The sequence below is a fragment of the Scyliorhinus canicula genome, chromosome 21 (genome assembly GCF_902713615.1).
Source record: "Scyliorhinus canicula chromosome 21, sScyCan1.1, whole genome shotgun sequence".
In the NCBI taxonomy this organism is placed as follows: domain Eukaryota; kingdom Metazoa; phylum Chordata; class Chondrichthyes; order Carcharhiniformes; family Scyliorhinidae; genus Scyliorhinus; species Scyliorhinus canicula.
This window is the reverse complement of record NC_052166.1, coordinates 2,112,728-2,132,977: the sequence shown is the minus strand read 5'-3', so window position 1 is coordinate 2,132,977 and position 20,250 is coordinate 2,112,728. Positions and strand designations below refer to the sequence as shown.

Here is a 20,250-nt window from a genome sequence, read left to right as displayed (position 1 = left end):
CCATCCCTTCAGTGGAAGTTATGGGGAAAAGGAAGCTAATTTATTGGGGGAACTCCGAGGTATCTGTCAGAGTGCATTTACCATGATGAATGCAGATGTAATTGGAGATTAGTGGGTGGAGTCAGGATAATAATCACAGTGTTCTTGTCTGAGGGATTTGAAACAATCTTAGTGCGGTCCTGACATTAATCAGTCTCAGCTTTACTCCAGTCTTGCTCTTAAATCCATTGCCATCCTTCCAAGATGCCAGTTTCCTATCGATGGGCCTTTGTGGCTGTTGCTGCAACAATTATTTCTGTACTGGATATGGTGGATTGTTTGAGAGGTAAGTGGGCTTATTTACTCTCCCTCACTTTAATGTTCTATTTGGCTGCCCTTGAACTTAATTGAAGCACAATACTTAACTATAGCTGAGCTTCTTCAGAGAACTGGGTGACACAGTGGTTAACACTGCTGCCTCACAGAGTCAGGGACCCGGGTTCAATTCAAACCTTGGGTGACTGTGGAGTTTGCATGTTCTCCCGTGTCTACATGGGTTTCCTCCAGGTGCTCCAGTTTCCTTCCACAGGATGTGCAGGTTAGGTGGACTGATCAGGATCAAGTGCCTCTTAATATCCAAAGATCCACGTTCTTCCCCTTTGGTGGATTGGCCATGCAAAATTTCCTTTTAGTGTCCAACAAAGATGTGTAGGTTGGGTTGAGGGGTTATTGGGACAGGGTGGGGGAGTGGTCTTGGATGGAGTACTTTTTCTGAGGGTTGGTGCAGACTCAATGGGCCGAATAGCTTATTTCTGCAGTGTGGGGATTTTATGATTCCATGAACTGTCAAGTATGTGTTCCACACGGGGAATTTTAATCTACAAGGGGTTGGGGAAAGTGGTGTGCCACCATGATGAGAAACCATTGTAGGCGATACTGTAGCTACTGCAGAATAGGGTATGAGGGTATCACCACTCTGCTATACAATGGAAGAGGGGCATTGGAGGAGGAGAATGTGGGCTGACTGCCTCAAAGGTTGTAGTCTTGTCCTAATCGGATCAGTGTTCCATGATCACTGATGCCATAGCAATTGCCTCCAAATGACCATAAGTTGTGCCGAATAGCAATTAACCTCTAAGTGGCCCAAGATGCAACTAATAACAACAAGCCTCTAACTGACTTTAAGATGTGCCAAGAACAGTTGTGGCAGAATGAGCTGAATGACCCTTTTCCGACCTCCATTCTTGTGATATTCTGCTGTGAATTTCTTTCAGATATGCGGGTGTATGTGACGGACTGTTCATGCATCTATCGTGACCACAAACTGCTCAGAGTAACTTGGGACGATGCCTTCGATGGTGCCCCTCTTTATCACTATGATTCAGTGGAGGGAAAGATGGTCGCAGATCAGGCAATTGGACAGGCTGAAGTGGACAGGCAGAATTCGGATTCGATTTTTATTCAGTCTTTACCCAGCCAGATTGAAAGTCTTTGTGACAAAATGAAACAGGCGGCTATATCAAGCAACACCATTCTGGACAAAAAGGGTAAGATAGTAGTTTCTGGAAACAACAACTGAGACTGATACTGAAATGATTCAAAGCATTTGCCCAGAGAGGGAGAGGAGACAGAAGAATTGAGAGTGAACAGGAAACAGGGGTGAATATCTGGTCAAAGGGGGAGAATGTGTTGCAGAAACATTAGGCAGATAGCGATATGGTGGAAACAAGGACATAGCAGGATTAGGAAACCTAATTGACAGCTCGGATGTACATCTGGAGAGGTTCCAGAGACACAAAGAGTGGCCTTGGGAAGCTTTGCTTGGATGTCAATTTAGTGATTGAAATGGAGAAATTCCTCAGTCACAGTTCATATTGTTGCTCAATTGATGTAATTCCAGTCGTATTAATTTACTGTGAGACTGACAACAGATATTTCCATAGGGAGCTTCACAACTCATCCATTTGATAGCATCCCAAATAAAATAATATAAATGTCAATACTGTCATAGGCACAAGATATTAAACCAAGGCACAACTATCTATTCCAGTGATTAATGAGACTATCAACACTCTCAGGAATGGTACAGCACGGGGTTAGATACAGAGTAAATCTCCCTCCACACTGTCCCCATCAATCACTCCCAGGACAGGTACAGCACGGGATTAGATACAGAGTAAAGCTCCCTCTACACTGTCCCCATCAAACACTCCCAGGATAGGTACAGCACGGGGTTAGATACAGAGTAAAGCTCCCTCTACACTGTCCCCATCAAACACTCCCAGGACAGGTACAGCACGGGGTTGGATACAGAGTAAAGCTTCCTCTTCACTGTCCCCATCAAACACTCCCAGGGCAGGTACAGCACGGGGTTAGATACAGAGTAAAGCACCCTCTACACTGTCCCCATCAAACCCTCCCAGGACAGGTACAGCACGGGGTTAGATACAGTGTAAAGCTCCCTCTACACTGTCCCCATCAAACACTCCCAGGACAGGTACAGCACGGGGTTAGATACAGAATGAAGCTCCCTCTACACTGCTTTACTCTGTATCTAACCCTGTGCTGTACCTGTCCTGGGTGTGTTTGATGGGGACAGTGTAGAGGGGGCTTTACTCTGTATCTAATCCCGTGCTATACCTATCCTGGGAGTGTTTGATGGGGACAGTGTAGAGGGAGCTTTACTCTGTATCTAATCCCGTGCTGTACCTGGCCTGGGAGTGTTTGATGAGGACAGTGTAGAGGGAGCTTTACTCTGTATCTAACCCCGTGCTGTACCTGTCCTGGGAGTGTTTGATGGGGACAGTGTAGAGGGAGCTTTACTCTGTATCTAACCCCGTGCTGTACCTGTCCTGGGAGTGTTTGATGGGGACAGTGTAGAGGGAGCGCTACAAAATTCTTCATCCTCATTACAGGTCACCCTCCCACCCAACCTTATATCATCTGCATGTTTGGAGATACATTTAGTTCCCTCGTCCAAATCATTAATATAATAGAATTTACAGTGCAGAAGGAGGCCATTCGGCCCATCGAGTCTGCTCCGGCTCTTGGAAAGAGCACCCTACCTAAGGTCAACATCTCCACCCTATCCCCATAACCCAGTAACCCCACCCGACACTAAAGGCAATTTTGGACACTAAGGGCCATTTATCATGGCCAATCGACCTAACCTGCACATCTTTGGACTGTGGGAGGAAACCGGAGCACCCGGAGGAAACCCACACAGACACGGGGAGAACATGCAGACTCCGCACAGACAATGACCCAAGCTGGAATCGAACCTGGGACCCTGGAGCTGTGAAGCAATTGTGCTATCCACAATGCTACCGTGCTGCCCACAATATATAATGTGTATAGTTGGGGTTCCAGCACAGAGCCCGGCGATACCCCAGTAATCACTGCCTGCCAATCAAAAAAGACCCATTTATTCCAACCTTTTGCTTTCTATCTGCTATCCATTTCAAGACGCTACCCATAATCCCATGTGCTTTAAATTTACATATTAATCTGCTCTGTGAGACATTGTTGAAAGCCTTCTGAAAGTCTAAATAAACCATATCCACCGGTTCTCCCTGGTCAACTCTATTAGTTACATCTTCAAAGAATTCTATTTGATTTGTCAAGCCTGATAGTTCTTTTGCAAATCCATGCTGATTTTGTCTGATTACATCACTGCTTTCCGAATGAATCCTTGATAATGGATTCCAGCAAATTCCCTACTACCGACATTAGGCTCATGGTTTATAGGTCCCTCTTTTCTTTCTACCCCATATTTGAATAGCTACAGAGTAAATTTCCCTCTACACTGTACCCTGCAGAAAAATGCCCCTCACTGTGGTTGTGAATGATCTCGGGCACGATTATCCGAGCCCCGCGCTGGGCTGGAGAATCGCAGCAACTGCACCACGACAACTCAATGCCGGCACGTGATTCTCTGAGGTGCGGAGAATCGGCACCATTTGCGCCGGCACGTTTGACACGGCGCCAGCCGCGGGCCACTGGAATCGGCGGGGCTGCCAATTCTCCGGCTCAGATGGGCCGAGCGGCCGCGCGGATGCGGTAAAATCCCACTGGCGCCGTTCACCCCTGGTCGCTGCCGTGGGAACTCTGCGCGATGGGTCGGGGGGGGGCGGCCTGTGGGGGGGGGTAAAAGCACTCCTTCACCAGGGGTGCCTCCGGTGGGGTCTGGCCCACGATCGGGGCCCACCAATTGGCGGCCCGGCGTCTCCCCCCCATCCCCGGGCCTACTTTGTTGTGCAGCCGGTCCCTGAACCTTGATGCCCTGTTGAGTCGGGGCCGGCGTGCTGAATAAGTCCCCCGCGCATGCACGGGTTGGCGCTGTACCCATTTGGCGCCAGGAAGGGAGGCTGGAGCGGCGTGAATTTTCCAGATTAGGCAGCTTTATGATTTATTTACGTTTGGTTCAGCACATGAAGCTGTGGAGCTGCTTGAGTGTGATAGTCGTAAACTGAATTAGAGACTATCACTGACAACACAGAGAAGAATATTATTGTTCATTCCAGAGTTAGAGTTAAACCCAGGGTGGAAGTTTGTCCCTTGTGAACCGTTTCGCCATCACTTCATGCAGAGCCGGAGTCTCTGGGGGATTCTTGATCATGCCAACTCTAACTTGTAACTCCTATCTGCTTTCACAGCTCCTATACCCAGCAAAGTCTTTCTTCAGGAAAAATCCGGCCAGATGAATTTGGTATGTTTGGTGAAGGACTTCTTCCCGAGGGACATTAAAATGAGGTGGCTGAGAAACGGAGTGGTCATTGCCAACGAACCACAGACAGTGAACATTGTGCCACAAAGGAACAGGACCTTTCAAGCGAGAAGTCTCCTCTCATTGAATGGAGATGTGGATGGTTCCTACTCCTGTCAAGTGGAACATGAGACCCTCACAAAGAAACTCGTGCTAAAATTCGGTAAGGTTAGTTACTGAGCAAGTTCAGACAGGACTAGATCAATAAACGTATCCTGTTCCCCATGAAGATTAATCCTGACCATTCGCTACCTCCACATACATAAACTTGTGATCCCAGCCATTCAGTCAACTGTGATTTCCGTCCCTGTAACCTAGTTAACAATTTGATGATCCTTTGAGTATAGTCATTCCCCTGACTTTCTAAAGTTTCGCAAAGGGCCTGTTGTAACTGAAGGTAAGGCCTCCACACGTAGCCAGACAGGATACAACTAGGTTTATTCCACTATTCCTTAACACAATGCTCTCTACTCCCCTCAGGGTCCTCTTCCCCGTCCTGCTCCCAGGCCGGGGTTTATATCCTGTGAGAGATCCTCCAATGGGGAGAAAGCTCCGCCCCCAATCACCTGAGGAGTTAGTTTTCCGAGGTGTAGGAGGGGAATCCAATACAATATAGGTAATTGTTCTCTGCAAATGGTAGATCAGATTTTTCATTTTAAATCTGAGATTGAGGGATTTTTATTATCCAAAAGGTATTAAGGTATATGGTGGGAAGGTGGCTGTGTGGAGTTAAGTCACAGATCTGCCATGATATTGAATGGGGAAACAGGCTTGAGGGGTTGAATGGCCTGTTCCTCTCCAACAGGCTCGAGAGGGGCTGAATGGGCCTCCTCCTGTTCCTGTCTCACAGGCTGGAGAGGGGCTGAATGGGCCTCTTCCTGTTCTTGTGTAATAGGCTCGAGAGGGGCTGAATGGGCCTCCTCCTGTTCCTGTTTAACAGGCTCGAGAGGGGCTGAATGGGCCTCCTCCTGTTCCTGTGTAACAGGCTGGAGAGGGGCTGAATGGTGTCCTCCTGTTCCTGTGTAACAGGTTGGAGAGGGGCTGAATGGGCTCCTCCTGTTCCTGTGTAACAGGCTGGAGAGGGGCTGAATGGGCCTCCTCCTGTTCCTGTGTAACAGACTCGAGATGGGCTGAATGGGCCTCCTCCTGTTCCTGTGTAACAGGCTGGAGATGGGCTGAATGGGCCTCCTCCTGTTCCTGTGTAACAGGCTGGAGAGGGGCTGAATAGGCCTCCTCCTTTTCCTGTGTAACAGGCTGGAGAGGGGATGAATGGGCCTCCTCCTGTTCCTGTGTAACAGGCTCGAGAGGGACTGAATGGGTCTCCTCCTGTTCCTGTGTAACAGGCTGGAGAGGGGCTAAAAGGCCTCTTCCTGTTCCTGTGTAATAGCCTTGAGACGGGCTGAATGGGCCTCCTCCTATTCCTTTGTAACAGGCTTCAGAGGTGCTGAATGGCCTCCCGTTCCTGTGCAATCTGTATGGTCTGCGTTTTTGTAAGTTCAATATCCCTCTTTGTAGAGGCATCTCTTGATCAGACATGGAGAGTTGGCTCTGCTTTACTCACTGAATTTACTGCCACCTCCCATCCTTCACCATTGTCATGGGCCATTTACTGCAGGGAGTGACATTCTCAGAAAGGTTTCCTGTGTGGGTGTGGATCATGTGGAACTGTCCAGATTACAAACATGAGGTAAACTTTCCCCCAACTGTCCTTTGTCCTCAGAACACAGCAGCATCACAAAAAATGAAGCTTTGATCATCATAGGAGCCGTGCTGGGAATACTGGGAATCAGCTTTGCTGTAGTGACTGGAATTCTGTATTACTGCAACTTAAATCGTAAGCAACAATATAAATTATAAACTCTCATTATTCGGACAGGTTACATTAGGAGACAGAACCATCAATGTTCTTCACACCGACGTGAGCGGCATGGTGGCACAGTGGTTAGCACGGATGGTTCACAGCGCCAGGGACCTGGGTTCAATTCCAGCCTTGGGTGACTGTGTGGAGTTTGCAAATTCTCCCCCGTGTCTGCGTGGATTTCCTCTGGATGCTCCGGTTTCCTCCCACAGTCCAAAGATGACGATGATTATTATTATTAGATGTGCAGGTTAGGTGGATTGGCCATGACAAATTGCCCTTAATGTCCAACGGTTCAGTGGGGTTGTGGGATTACAGGGATAGAGTGGGGAAGTGGGTCAAGGTCGGGTGCTCTTTCGAGGGTCAGTACAGACTCGATGGGCCGAATGGCATCCTTCTGAGCTGTAGCACTTCTATGTGACTTGAGCAAAGGTCCCAATATTTGGAATTAATCTGCACATTTTATGTGTTTAAACCCGTGGGTTTCAATATGTAAAGAGAATTGTGAATATGAGAGATCTTTACATCATTAGGAATGTGTTAAACTAAAGGAAATGGTCAGATTTCGACGTGTCCCAGGTTATATCAGAGTCTCTCGAGTTCTCTGTGTTACCCGGAGCATCGGTGAAAGTAACAGGAACGGTAAAGAGAGAAATTCTGAAATGAGTGTTTGAAATATAACGGTGGGAAAGCGTAACCAGCCTTTATTACATAGAATTTACAGTGCAGAAGTAGGCCATTCGGCCCATCGAGTCTGCACCGGCTCCTGGAAAGAGCACCCTACCCAAGGTGAACACCTCCACCCTATCCCCATAACCCAGTAACCCCACCCAACACTAAGGGCAATTTTGGACACTAAGGGCAATTTATCATGGCCAATCCACCTAACCTGCACATCTTTGGACTGTGGGAAGAAACCGGAGCACCCGGAGGAAACCCACGCAGACACGGGGAGGATGTGCAGACTCCGCACAGACACTGTCCCAAGCCGGAATCGAACCTGGGACCCTGGAGCTGTGAAGCGATTGTGCTATCCACAATGCTACCGTACTGCCCTGATCATCCTTGTTCACTGACCATGTGATTGTGTGAGAGAGGGAGAAGCAGAGAGATAGAAATCCCAGTGAAATGAAATAGAAAGTAGGACAGTCTGTTTAGAGATACATCACTCCCATAGGTTGATGTCAAACTGTTAACCTTCCTGTTTCTCATGCAGGTACTGACCAGTTCAGCGTGAACCCAACAGGTAAGAGAAGCTGCTTTTTACTCTGAATAATTTTGGGTGTATGAGAATATTTTGGGGGTCGGGGATATATTTATCACAGCAGCACAACTGACTGGTTTTGTTCCCAGCTAAGTTCACTAAGCGGGCAGGACCATGTGGAAGGAATCCATGCAATTCCAGTGTGCGATCCAGTAGCTCAGAGACCTCCAACACCTCCAACACCAGCTGCTCTTCAGGTAACAGTAGTCCTGTATATCTGTCACTTTTCACTCATGTTTGCTACCCAGGAGAAGCAGTGGTACTGCTACTGGACTAGCAACCCAGAAACCCAGGGTAACCACAAAGGTGGAGTTTGAATTCAATAACAAATCTGGATTAAAAGTAGAATGATGACGGTGAAACTATTGCGTTAAAATCCATCAGATTCACTAATCTCGTTTCGGGAAGGAAATATGCTGTTCTTACCCGGTCTGGCCGGTATGTGAGACCCGACCCAAAGGTTGACTCTTAAATGGCCTCCAAGCAAACCACTCAGTTGTATCAAATCACGAAAAAGCCTCAATGGGATGGGCCACCTGGCATTGACCCTGGTACCAGAAACAATAATGGCAACCGGAGCCTGTCAACCCTGCACAGTCCTCTTTATTAACACCTGGACACTTGCGGAGAGCTGTCCACAGACAGCTTATTGTCACAAATAGGCTTCAATGAAGTTACTGTGAAAAGCCCCTAGTCACCGCATTCCGGCGCCTGTTCGGGGAGGCTGGTACGGGATTGGCACCAGACCAAACAAGGGCAAGGAAGCCTCCTGCTGATTGCCATGTAACAGCACTGTGGATGTACCTACACCCCATGGACTGCAGTGGTTCAATAAGGCGGCTCACCACCACATTCTCAAGGGCCGTCTGGGATGGGGAATAAATTCCGGCCTATCCAGTGACACCCACATTCTGTCAATGAAAACAAAAATCACCAGGACTGACATGAGTTTGAATAAATTAACCTGACATCTTGTCTCTCCTTTACAGCTGATGATTTGACTAAATCCCACGCCTAACATAAACAACTCTGTGGAATATATTCAATATTACCGCCGTAACTGGGGGATGTGACTCTGTTGTCCATGAGGGGTGCACCTGTCTCCAGAACGGACATTTGTTTCTGCCCAACAAACCATTCATTGAATAAAATCTCAGAATGATTTTGTGGAAAATCCTTCCTGTACAAAATAAAGATTCACTATATTGATGCAACAATCCAATCTAGAGTTATTTTGTCCGGAATTTTCTATAGGAATGCCACTGTGCTGACAGCTCAGCTGACCACATTCCATCTCTGATTTAAGAGGATGTTTGTTCAGGACTTAAGAACATAAACTCGGCTGACGATTTAATGTCGTTTTGAGCGAATGCTTCGCTGTTATAGGTGCTGTTTTCTGGATGAGATGTTAAACTGGGACCCCGTCCTTCTCTTCATGTTGACGTTAAAGATCCCATGGCATTGTTCAAAGGGTCAGAGAGTTCCTCTGGTGTCTGAGACAACATTGCACCCTCATTGGCAGATTAATTGTACTAGGCTATTCAGGGAAAGGGGAATAATTGATTAGATACCTTGAGCATATATAAAGAAAGACCTCTGGCCATGGCAACTATTAACAGGACCAGGCAGCAGCAGGTTCAGAGGCTATCTGACCCTGCTGACTGCTCCTCTAGCCTGACTGCATTTGTGGCCAGGTAATAATGATAATTGCTTAGTGTCACAAATAGGCTTTAATGAAGTTACTGTGAAAAGCCCCTAGTCGCCACAATTTAGCGCCTGTTCGGGGAGGCCGGTACGGGAAATGAACCCACGCTGCTGGCCTTGTTCTGCATTACAAACCAGCTGTCTAGCCCAATGTGCTAAACCAGCCCCTGGTGGCCTTGGAGAGGGAGCACACGGTGTCTGCAAGTACACTCCAGACCTTCCATCAGTGGTGGGCACCGCAGCGGCTGGGGTTCATCATCAGCCTCGGGAATAATATTTTTATTTCATTTTGGAAGTGACTTTTGAAGTTACTTTGTTAGAGTGCTCCACAAGGGGCACCCCCTCCCGTTAGCTAATTTTTGTTTATAGAATTATAGAATTCTTCCAGTGCAGAAGGCCATTCAACCCATCGAGTCTCCACCAACCTTTTGAAAGAGCACCCTACATGGGCCCACACTCCCGCCCTACCCCCATAAGCCCACCTAACCTGCACGTCCAGGGACACTAATGGGAAATTTAGCATGGCCAATCCACCTAACCTGCACACTTTTGGACTGTGGGAAGAAACTGGAGCACCCGGAGGAAACCTATGCAGACACGGGGGAGAACGTGCAGACTCAGTACCGACAGTCACCCAAAGCTGGAATCGAACCTGGGTCCCTGTGCAGAAGCGGTGCTAACCACTGTGTTAGTGTGCCACCATTTAATTTATTGATTATTAATTTTAGTCAAAAATGTCAAGAGAGACTTCTGTTGCACTGGGTGTTGGTTAGGTATCAGGGAGGCAGGCGTCCCTATGTAATGCTGCATTATGTAAAGAAATCTAGTACTAACTGAAAAGATGGGCTTCCGATTTCCTAATTTACCATCTGGCTCCTGAATGGCTAATTCACACTGGGAGATTTTGTGAAATACTAACTAGCTTCAATTTGCTTCCACACGTCACTTTCAATTAAATTGTTATCGAGTTCTTTCAGCTATTTCTCAGAAAGATGATCAGAATGTTATATGCACCCCGGCTTTTCCCCCATAATCTAATTTCTAGAAGGCAAGTTTGAAGTCTGAAGAGTTTTAATTCCATGTGTCTATCTGGATTCTCTGTAGTTTCCTGATCAATGTTGATGCTGTAATTGTCACCCAGCCTCTGAGTGCCATGTTTGTGTGCGAGTTTTCGCTGGGGTTTATCATCCCTGTGCCCGCTGGGAAATGTCAGTGGATTTACTGACCACTCTCACCATTTCCCAAAGAAGTGTCCAGTAAACATCGAGGTCCGCTTATTTGCTGCATTCAAATACATAAGCTGTCCCATTATGTTGTCCATATCTCATCTTACACTGTGTTCCCAACAATATAAACTACCTATTTGTACAAAAACTGGTTTTAATTAAAGCGTACGACAAAAAATTGAGGAACTCAGACATTTAAGCAAAAATAAACAGGTATAAGAAGTATGAATCATGTATCTGGGTTAAGATACAGGGGACGTGCATGGAGATAAGTGTGTTCTGTGATATGGCCTTTGTCACGATGTACACAGAACATCTAGTTTAACTGGAAAGATGATTTATTAACAAACACGTGGAAAGATAACTAGCAGATTGTGAATGATATCTAGCTCCACCAGCTGGTTGGAGGTCACATTGTGATGCACAATCAATGGACACGAAACGTAGATAAAGTCCGAGCGATAGGCTTTAATACACGAGAAGTGTACCCGGCAGCAGACGTACAGAAGAATGGCAGACTGTCGGGGAACATGGGTTCTTATACCCTGCCTCGTAGGCGGAGCTACCTACCTCTCAGCCAATCGGCTGAGAGGCACATGACATACCTGGGCCAATGGGCAGCGAGTCCTCAGCACCAATGGCAGCTCACACTTCCAGGTACCGTAATACCCCTAGTCATACTACCACATTCACCCCTTGTTGAAAAAGGAACCGGGGGGAGGGGAGGTTACAGGGAACGCGGACATGGAGGGGGGGGGGGGGGGTGCATGTCCCGTGAGTATGTGAGAGAATGGTAGTATGACTAGAGATGTTAGGTCATACCATTGCATTGATGGCTGCCCACTGGCCCGCAATTATGTACAAAATACAAAACAAAACTATGCACAGTGTGGAAAAATGGGGGGGGGGGGGGGGGGGGGGGGGAATTGAGAACAGACAAAAAAAAAGTCCATCAGCAGGTCACATGGATTCGATCAGCCGATTGGGTGCCTTGAACGTCCTGTTCGACCTGCGTAGCTGTGCCGGCGACGTTGGAGCGGTGGACGTCCGTGACTCCGGGAACGATGATCCTGTTCTTGCGTCCGTACCCCTAGTCGGAGCTAGCGGGGGGCCAGGCGGGGGGGAGGGTCGTCCTGTCCGCTGGGCCACTTGTGTGTAGGTGTCGGTGGGGCTGGGGAGGGGGCGCCCGCTGGGGGCAGTTGGGGTTGGGGGGGGTGGGTGGTGCTGGCACCGGGGGGGGGGGGGGTGGGGTGGCCGGGATCCGGCGGGTGGCAGGTCCCGCAGGGAGACTGTGTCCTGTCGGCCGTCGGGATACTCCACATACACGTATTGTGGGTTTGCATGGAGTACCTGGACTCTTTCGACCAACGGGTCTGACTTGTGCACCCACATGTGCTTCCGGAGCAGGATGGGCCTGGGCATAGCCAGCCAGGTCGGAAGCGGGGTCCCTGAGGACGACTTCCTGGGAAAAAACAAGAATGCGTTCATGAGGCGTTTGGTTAGTGGAGGTACAGAGGAGTGACCGGATAGAATGGAGGGCGTCTGGGAGGACCTGCATACCCGCAACAAAAGCGTCTCTGATCAAAAGTTCGGTATGCTCGGCAGCAGAAACCTGTGAGCAGCCGCAGTTCCTCCCCAGAACGAGGAGGTCCCGGTAAAATTCGTCCAGAGACTCACCAGGAAGTTGCTGCCTCATGGCCAGTAAGTGCCGAGCGTAGACTTGATTCACCGACATGAAATGTCCTTTAAGCAAGTCCATGGCCGCATCATAGTCTGTCGTGTCCTCTATGAGCGTGTACACGGCGGTGCCGATGCTCAAGTGGAGGATATGCAATTTCTGTTCCCTCGTCGGGACGTTTTCAGCTGTACTTAAGTAGCTATTGAAGCAAGCCAGCCAATGCTTAAATGCTACTGTTGCATTTGCTGCGTGCGGGGCTGAGTCGAAGAAACTCCGGCTTGATGCGAAGCTCCATCCTTTAAAATCTTGTGTATTAAATCGATGCACAATCAATGGACACGAAACGTAGATAAAGTCCGAATGATAGGCTTTAATAAACAAGAAGTGTACCCTGCAGCAGACGTACAGAAGAATGGCAGACTGCCGGAGAACACAGGTTCTTATGCCCCACCTCGTAGGCGGAGCTACCTCCCTCTCAGCCAATCGGCTGAGAGGCACATGACATACCTGGGCCAATGGGCCGCGAATCCTCAGCACCAATGGCAGCTCACATTTCCAGGTACCGTAATACCCCTAGTCATACTACCACACATTGCTAACTATATACAAAACTGTGCTCAGGCATATCACCCCAATAAGGAGCAACTGGCTGCAGGTCATTAGGATAGTGATCCATTGGCCTCCTCTCTGTCAGGTTGCAAGTGGTGCATTTAGTTATAGCCCCATAGGTTGTTGGAAATAGTGATCATAACTGTGTTCAATCTGTACACAGTTAGTAAGCCGAACCTCCGCCATGTTGGGTGGCCCTCAGTCCCTCACTCACTGTCTCTCTGTTGTGACCCCTACCATCTTGGATCACCTTCACATGACCTTGGTCTAGAGGCCGCATGGTGTGTCTGTACCACCATCTGCTGGTTGGAGTTCGCACACCATCCAGCTATGATATAGCCCATAGGCATATCACCACATTCCCCCTTCCTCACAAAACATTGAGATAATTTTTTCTGACAGGTAACATTAAACATCTCTAACCAGCACTTTCCTCATTATTCTTTCTGTGCAGGTCACGTGGAACGTTCTCCTGTACATCCACGTGCCAAATGCATTTGTCTTATCAATAGTCTCTTTGTTTGTTGCCAATGTGATATATGACCTAGACGTCAAAATGTAGCACCTCAGCACTATTTTCCCAATATTCAGGTTCTGTTTCTTTGATGTCAGTACGTCCTTCATTCTGTCAAAGCTTTCTTAAAAGCCAGCCTTGGCTCTCTCAATTCTCCATCAGACCTCACAGTCCAATTCCCATCGCCTGTGATAATCGGCCCAAGGTGTGTGAATCTTTAAAAAAATTATTTCCCAAGATGCTGGCGTCGCTGGCTCAGGCCCAGCATTTGTTGCCCGTCCCTAATTGCCCCTTGAGAAGGTCATGGGCGAGCCGCCTTCGTGAACCCACCTCAATCCCTGTGTGGTGTAGGTACACCCACCGTGCTGTTAGGGAAGAAGTTCCAGGGTTTTGACCCAGCGACAGTGAAGGCACAGTGATATATTTCCAAGTCGGGATGATGAGGGGCTGGGAGGGGGATCCCAAGTATCTGCTGCCCTGGTCCTTCTAGATGGTAGTGGGTTTGGAAGGTGGTGGCCATGTTGCCTCATCCAGGAAGGACCAGTATTCTTACGCCCCCTTTTTTTTCTGGGCGGTGAGTTCCTGCAGTGCACCTTGTAGACAGTAAACGAGCTTGCCGCTGTGCGTCGGAGGTGAATATTGAAGATGGTGGTGGGGTGTCATTCAAGCAGGGCTGGTGGGTCCTGGATGGTATCCAATTGAATTTGTGGTGAATGGAAACTCCCAGGATATTCTTAATCCATGCTCCTCATTCTTTGTAGTGCCACGTCTGATGAAAGCAAGCTGGGTGTTACCACAATTCGGAAGGGGCCATTGTTAAGGAGGAATTTGAAATTAATGCTCTGAGAAGAGTTATACGGACTCGATACATTAATTACATTTCTCTCTCCCCAGATGCTGCCAAACTTGCTGAGTTCATCCAACATTTTCAGCTTTCATTTGAAGTTAATGATGTGATTTCAGATGGGATCTGGGGGTGGTATGGGGATTGGGAGGGGGGGGGGGCAGGGTATGAGGGAGAGGGACCAATATGAGTTAACAAAGATGTGACTGTTGTGTGAGGTGGGAGGGGGGGGTTCACTCTGGGGAAGGGTACGCCTGACCAGGCTTTGGACAAGTTGCAGTTTATGAGGGTACCCAGCGGTGGTTCGGCCTGCGAATCGTCGAGCCTAGAGAGGAGATAAATATGGAGGGTTGAGCAGGGGACAGAAGCGGCGTGGGCTCCAGTCACTTCCAGAGTGGGAGCCTTGGTTGGGAGGTGATAGGTAATAGTAGTAAGGAGGAATGAGTGGTGTCGGTGATCGAAGTGAATGGGAGGAAAATGATAGCGGAAGGAGAGGCAGAGAAATAGAGATAATCGGGGAGGTAGAGAAAGTGGAAGAGAAGGACATAGATAGGGAAAGAGAGAAATCAGGGAAAGAGGACATGTATTTCCGGCTTCAAATCCCACCGCGGCAGCTGATGGAATTAAATTGAATTAATGAATCGGGAATTGAAATCTAGTCTCAGTAATGCCAACCATGAAACTATCGTCGATTGTCATTAAAATCCTCTTGGTTCACTAATGCCCTATCGGGAAGGAAATCTGCCGTCCTTACCCGGTCTGGCCTACATGTGACTCCAGACCCCCACAGCAATGTGACCGTCGCTTAACTGCCTCCTGAAATGGCCCAAACGAAGCACTCAGTTCAAGGGGCAATTCGGGATGGGCAACAAATGCCAGCCTTGCCCAGCGACGCCCACATCCTGGGAAATAATTTTTTTTAACGTTTATTTATTGGGATTTTACATTTTAGAAATTGACGCAACTAAGTCATAGAAAAAGAAGCAAATAAACAGCTTAACATACATGGCCACAGGGTGGCACAGGAGAACAGCATCATAACTGGCTCCGCACAATCCATAGACAAAGCCGAACACTCTCATGACCCCCACCAAGAACTGGAGGAAGAATAGGATATGATCATAATAAACATGACACAACGGTTCACACTCTCCCACGCCATCCAGGGCTACAACCATCAGTACATACCAACAAGTCATAGAATCCCTACAGTATAGATGGAGGCTATTCGGCCCATCAAGTCTGCCTGATCCCTCTGACAGAGCACTCTGCCCCAGCCCATTCCCTCGCCCGGTCCCTGTGACCGCATCTCAGCTGCACATCTTTGGACTGTGGGAGGAAACCAGAGCATCCGGACGAAATTCACACAGATGCAGGGAGACTATGCAAACTCCACACAGTCACCCAAGGCTGAAATTGAACCCGGGGCCCCTGGTGCTGTGAGGCAGCAGTGCTAACCACTGTGCCACCCTCGGCCCCAGCTGCAGCACAGGCATCAGTGACCCAACATAGCCCTCTCCTTCGGCAGTCAGACCTAGTCGCACCCACGCAGAAGCCGAGTGGATTTATCACTCTCAAATTGACAAAAAAAAACAGAAAATCCACAAGAGCCCCAGGCTGGATTCTCCTACAATGAACATAGAACATAGAATGATACAGCGCAGTACAGGCCCTTCGGCCCACGATGTTGCACCGACATGGGAAGTCAAAAACTAAAGGCCATCTAACCCACACTATGCCATTATCATCCATATGCTTATCCAATAAACTTTTAAATGCCCTCAATGTTGGCGAGGTCACTACTGTTGCAGGTAGGGCATTCCACGGCCTCACCACTCTTTGCGTAAAAAACCTACCTCTGACCTCTGTCCTATATCTATTACCCCTCAATTTAAGGCTATGTCCCCTCGTGCTAGCCACCTCCATCCGCGGGAGAAGGCTCTCACTGTCCACCCTATCTAACCCTCTGATCATTTTGTATGCCTCTATTAAGTCACCTCTTAACCTTCTTCTCTCTAACGAGAACAACCTCAAGTCCATCAGCCTTTCCTCATAAGATTTTCCCTCCATACCAGGCAATATCCTGGTAAATCTCCTCTGCACCCGTTCCAAAGCTTCCACGTCCTTCCTATAATGAGGCGACCAGAACTGTACGCAATACTCCAAATGCGGCCATACCAGAGTTTTGTACAGCTGCAACATGACCTCATGGCTCCGGAACTCAATCCCTCTACCAATAAAGGCCAACACACCATAGGCCTTCTTCACAACCCTATCAACCTGGGTGGCAACTTTCAGGGATCTATGTACATGGACACCGAGATCCCTCTGCTCATCCACACTGCCAAGAATTTTACCATTAGCCAAATATTCCGCATTCCTGTTTTTCTTTCCAAAGTGAATCACCTCACACTTCTCTACATTAAACTCCATTTGCCACCTCTCAGCCCAGCTCTGCAGCTTATCTATATCCCTCTGTAACCTGCAACATCCTTCCACACTGTCTACAACTCCACCGACTTTAGTGTCATCTGCAAATTTACTCACCCAACCTCCTGTGCCCTCCTCTAGGTCATTTATAAAAATGACAAACAGCAACGGCCCCAGAACAGATCCTTGTGGTACGCCACTCGTAACTGAACTCCATTCTGAACATTTGCCATCAACCACCACCCTCTGTCTTCTTTCAACTAGCCAATTTCTGATCCACATCTCTAAATCACCCTCGATCCCCAACCTCCGTATTTTCTGCAATAGCCGACCGTGGGGAACCTTATCAAACGCTTTACTGAAATCCATATACACCACATCAACTGCTCTACCCTCGTCTACCTGTTCAGTCACCTTCTCAAAGAACTCGATAAGGTTTGTGAGGCATGACCTACCTTCACAAAACCATGCTGACTATCCCTAATCATATTATTCCTATCTAGATGATTATAAATCGTATCTTTTATAATCCTCTCCAAGACTTTACCCACAACAGACATGAGGCTCACCGGCCTATAGTTACCGGGGTTATCTCTACTCCCCTTCTTGAACAAAGGGACCACATTTGCTACCCTCCAATCCTCTGGCACTATTCCTGTAGCCAATGATGACATAAAAATCAAAGCCAAAGGCTCAGCAATCTCTTCTCTGGCTTCCCAGAGAATCCTAGGATAAATCCCATCAGGCCCCGGGGACTTATCTATTTTCACCTTGTCCAGAATTGCCAACACTTCTTCCCTACGCACCTCAATGCCATCTATTCTAATAGCCTGGGTCTCAGCATTCTCCTGGGTTGATGTCCCCACACCGACATAAAAGCCCAGCCATTTCACTCTGAAGATTCCTATAAAAAAGATCAGCCAATTCACTCACCTGCAGGGGGCTAGCAGGGACCCAGAGTGATTCACGCAGATTTAGCTGCGGATACGAGCACCCGCACTTTGGGTTTTGAGTCCGCACATGAGCACGGTGGCGGCCTCCAGCGGCAGCGCCAAGCGCCATGGCGGACTCGGTCCGCGGGGGGCAGATGAGAAATGTAGCCACCCCCGACCCCGATCGGCCGCGTGCCCGAAGATCCAACCGTCCCGATCTGTCCCCTGGCCGGCTATATGCCCCCCCCCCCCCCCCCCCCCCCGGCATCCGATTTCCCCCCAAAACCCCCACCAGGCCGCGGACTGCGTTCGCCGTCGCCATGCGAGTTTCCCGAACGGCGGTAAGTGGTTAGAACCACGCCGTTGGGAACTCGGCCGGTTGGGTGCAGAGGATCGCTGGGCGGGCCTCTGGGAATGGCCCCCTAGCCGCCCGGAGTACTCTGCGATCACAGGTCCCGGAGAATCGCCGGACCGCCGCCAACCCCATTTCAGCTCAAAATTGGATTCTCCGGCCCCACGGCAAATGGAATTTCAGAGCAGGGCGGCGGAGAATCCAGTCCCCCATTTCTGAGATAATTACATACGTACCCCACAACACAACCTAACCCTCTCCCAGGCCCAGAACCAATGTTATCCATATAACTACAAAATTACAGGAGAGGACCGGCAGCAAAGAGGTCCAAATTGTTCTGGCACCCAGGGCCTCCCACAGAAGAAGAGGAAGGACACGAGCTACCAGCGCTAACGTAGCGGATAACAAGAGCTCAGGACCTAACGGGTCCTGACCCACCGCAGCAATCCTGAAGCATCCATCATCAAAGAGGGAATAGGCCACCCCACTGACAAGAGGACAACTCGCTCCCGAGGAGTGACGGGATAACCTTTGAGGCACAGAAATTGAGTCAGAATAAACTTTCCGGTCTCCATCGAAGATGGAGGTCCCAGTCAGGGAAGACAGTAATCATCAAGGTGCCCCCCCCCCCCCCCCTCCCCACGCCATAGGACGGCCTGGGGGGGGGTGGGCCAACTCTTCCTCCCCTGCACCATGGGACCCACCCCGCCAGTCGAGCCTGCACAGGAGAAAACACAGAACACCAAGGCGGACCCACTCCTTCATGAAAATGAACACCAAAACCTAACCAACCTCAACGTACGCCAGGGCTGAATGTCGCTGCCAAGTGGCTTTTGAATGGCAAAGGCAAAGGAGAGACAGCCACCAATGAATAAGGGGTGGGGGGGGAGGGGCATGGGAAAGAACAGGATATGTACTAAGTACAGTGCCCAGCCCACCACCAAGTCTCCATGCACCCGGGGAACAAACTCTTTTAAATATATTTTTATTTCACCAAGTTGGAGGACATCACAGTGATGCAGTGTCCTTTCTTTCTAAATAATAGTGTGGACAAGGAGGTGAAGTTCACCCTGTGCAAGATCTCGCTTCAGGGCCCTCCTCCTATCTCGAGGCCTAGTTCTTCTGCCCACCTCTCTCTCTCTTGTTTCGTCCAGTGGGACCCATACCTCCTCTAGAAGTCGCACATTTGTGTCCATGCACTTTCTTCCCCTAATTCATCCTGTGAAATTGTCTGTTCAGCAAGGTGTGTCTGGGTAACTGGGGGAATGATGGGGCCTCCTTGCGGAGGCCCCTGAAGGTGCCAGAGCTCATTCCCTATCGGAAGCTGGAGCTTCTCCATTACTTACCCCAGGATTGCCACTCTGCCATCTACATACAAGTCCCTGACCCTCTCAACACCCCTTCCTCCTCCTCCTCCGGGTTTTATACATGGCGTCCATCATGGCCGGGATGAATCTGTGGTTCTTGCAGGCAGGGGCTGAGATAGACATGTCTTTTCGCTTAAAGTGGTTCCTAAGATGGTTCCAGGCCCCTTACCACCACCAGGCTTATCGAGTACTTGGCCAGGTGAAACTGGGAGTTGGGGCGGTGATCAGTGCCCGCAGGGACATCCCAGTGGTAAGTTGCAGCAAACTCATAAACCCAGAGCTTGCAAGGAAACCTGGAAGAGCTAAAAAAAATCTCCAGCAAACGGTTGCAACAACTAGAGAAAGACAAGAAATAGCTCAAGGAGGGAAATGGTGCAGGAAGGTTAAACAGCCCGAACTCACTCCAAGAGGGACAACCACACTTGGTCCCAGGATTACACTGACCTGGAAGTTAAGGTGCCAGTGTCCAAGACGATTGTGAAAGGAAGACGGTTTCTGTAGACAAACAGAGCAACTGCCTACGTGTGATTGTATTTGAAGGAGGGGAGGTGAGCCAGTCATTGTAGATGGAAGACTGACACATAAAATCAACTGAAAACTCCATATGGAGCTTCGACACCAGGATCTGATTAACCTAAATAAAAATGGTAAATATGGCTGATGCACGATCAATTGCACAAAGACGAGAGTTGAATACAACTGAGGCTTTATTACACTAAGATGTGTGG

At 48.9% G+C, this 20,250-nt stretch overlaps 2 protein-coding genes across 4 annotated transcripts in view; one reads left to right on the top strand and one right to left on the bottom strand.

Annotated features, from left to right (window-relative positions):
• The window catches only part of LOC119955756 (H-2 class II histocompatibility antigen, A-D beta chain-like), a 215,797-nt gene that overhangs the window by 109,910 nt on the left and 85,637 nt on the right, over positions 1 to 20,250 (bottom strand). The gene's annotated exons all lie outside the window — the stretch shown is intronic.
• LOC119955758 (H-2 class II histocompatibility antigen, E-S beta chain-like) lies at positions 117 to 9,083 on the top strand. Its single transcript, XM_038782288.1, has 7 exons — positions 117 to 325; positions 1,254 to 1,526; positions 4,635 to 4,907; positions 6,465 to 6,578; positions 7,819 to 7,848; positions 7,956 to 8,063; positions 8,856 to 9,083. The coding sequence occupies exons 1-7, from the start codon at positions 244 to 246 to the stop codon at positions 8,882 to 8,884; spliced, it is 909 nt and encodes a 302-aa protein (XP_038638216.1). The 5' UTR covers positions 117 to 243; the 3' UTR covers positions 8,885 to 9,083.

Excerpts from the sequence above, each read along its gene's own strand:
- LOC119955758 (XM_038782288.1), top strand. The coding sequence starts at position 244 with ATGCCAGTTTCCTATCGATGGGCCTTTGTGGCTGTTGCTGCAACAATT. Across the intron at positions 6,579-7,818 it reads GTATTACTGCAACTTAAATC|GTACTGACCAGTTCAGCGTG; the intron begins GTAAGCAACAAT and ends TTTCTCATGCAG. Across the intron at positions 7,849-7,955 it reads GTTCAGCGTGAACCCAACAG|CTAAGTTCACTAAGCGGGCA; the intron begins GTAAGAGAAGCT and ends TTTTGTTCCCAG.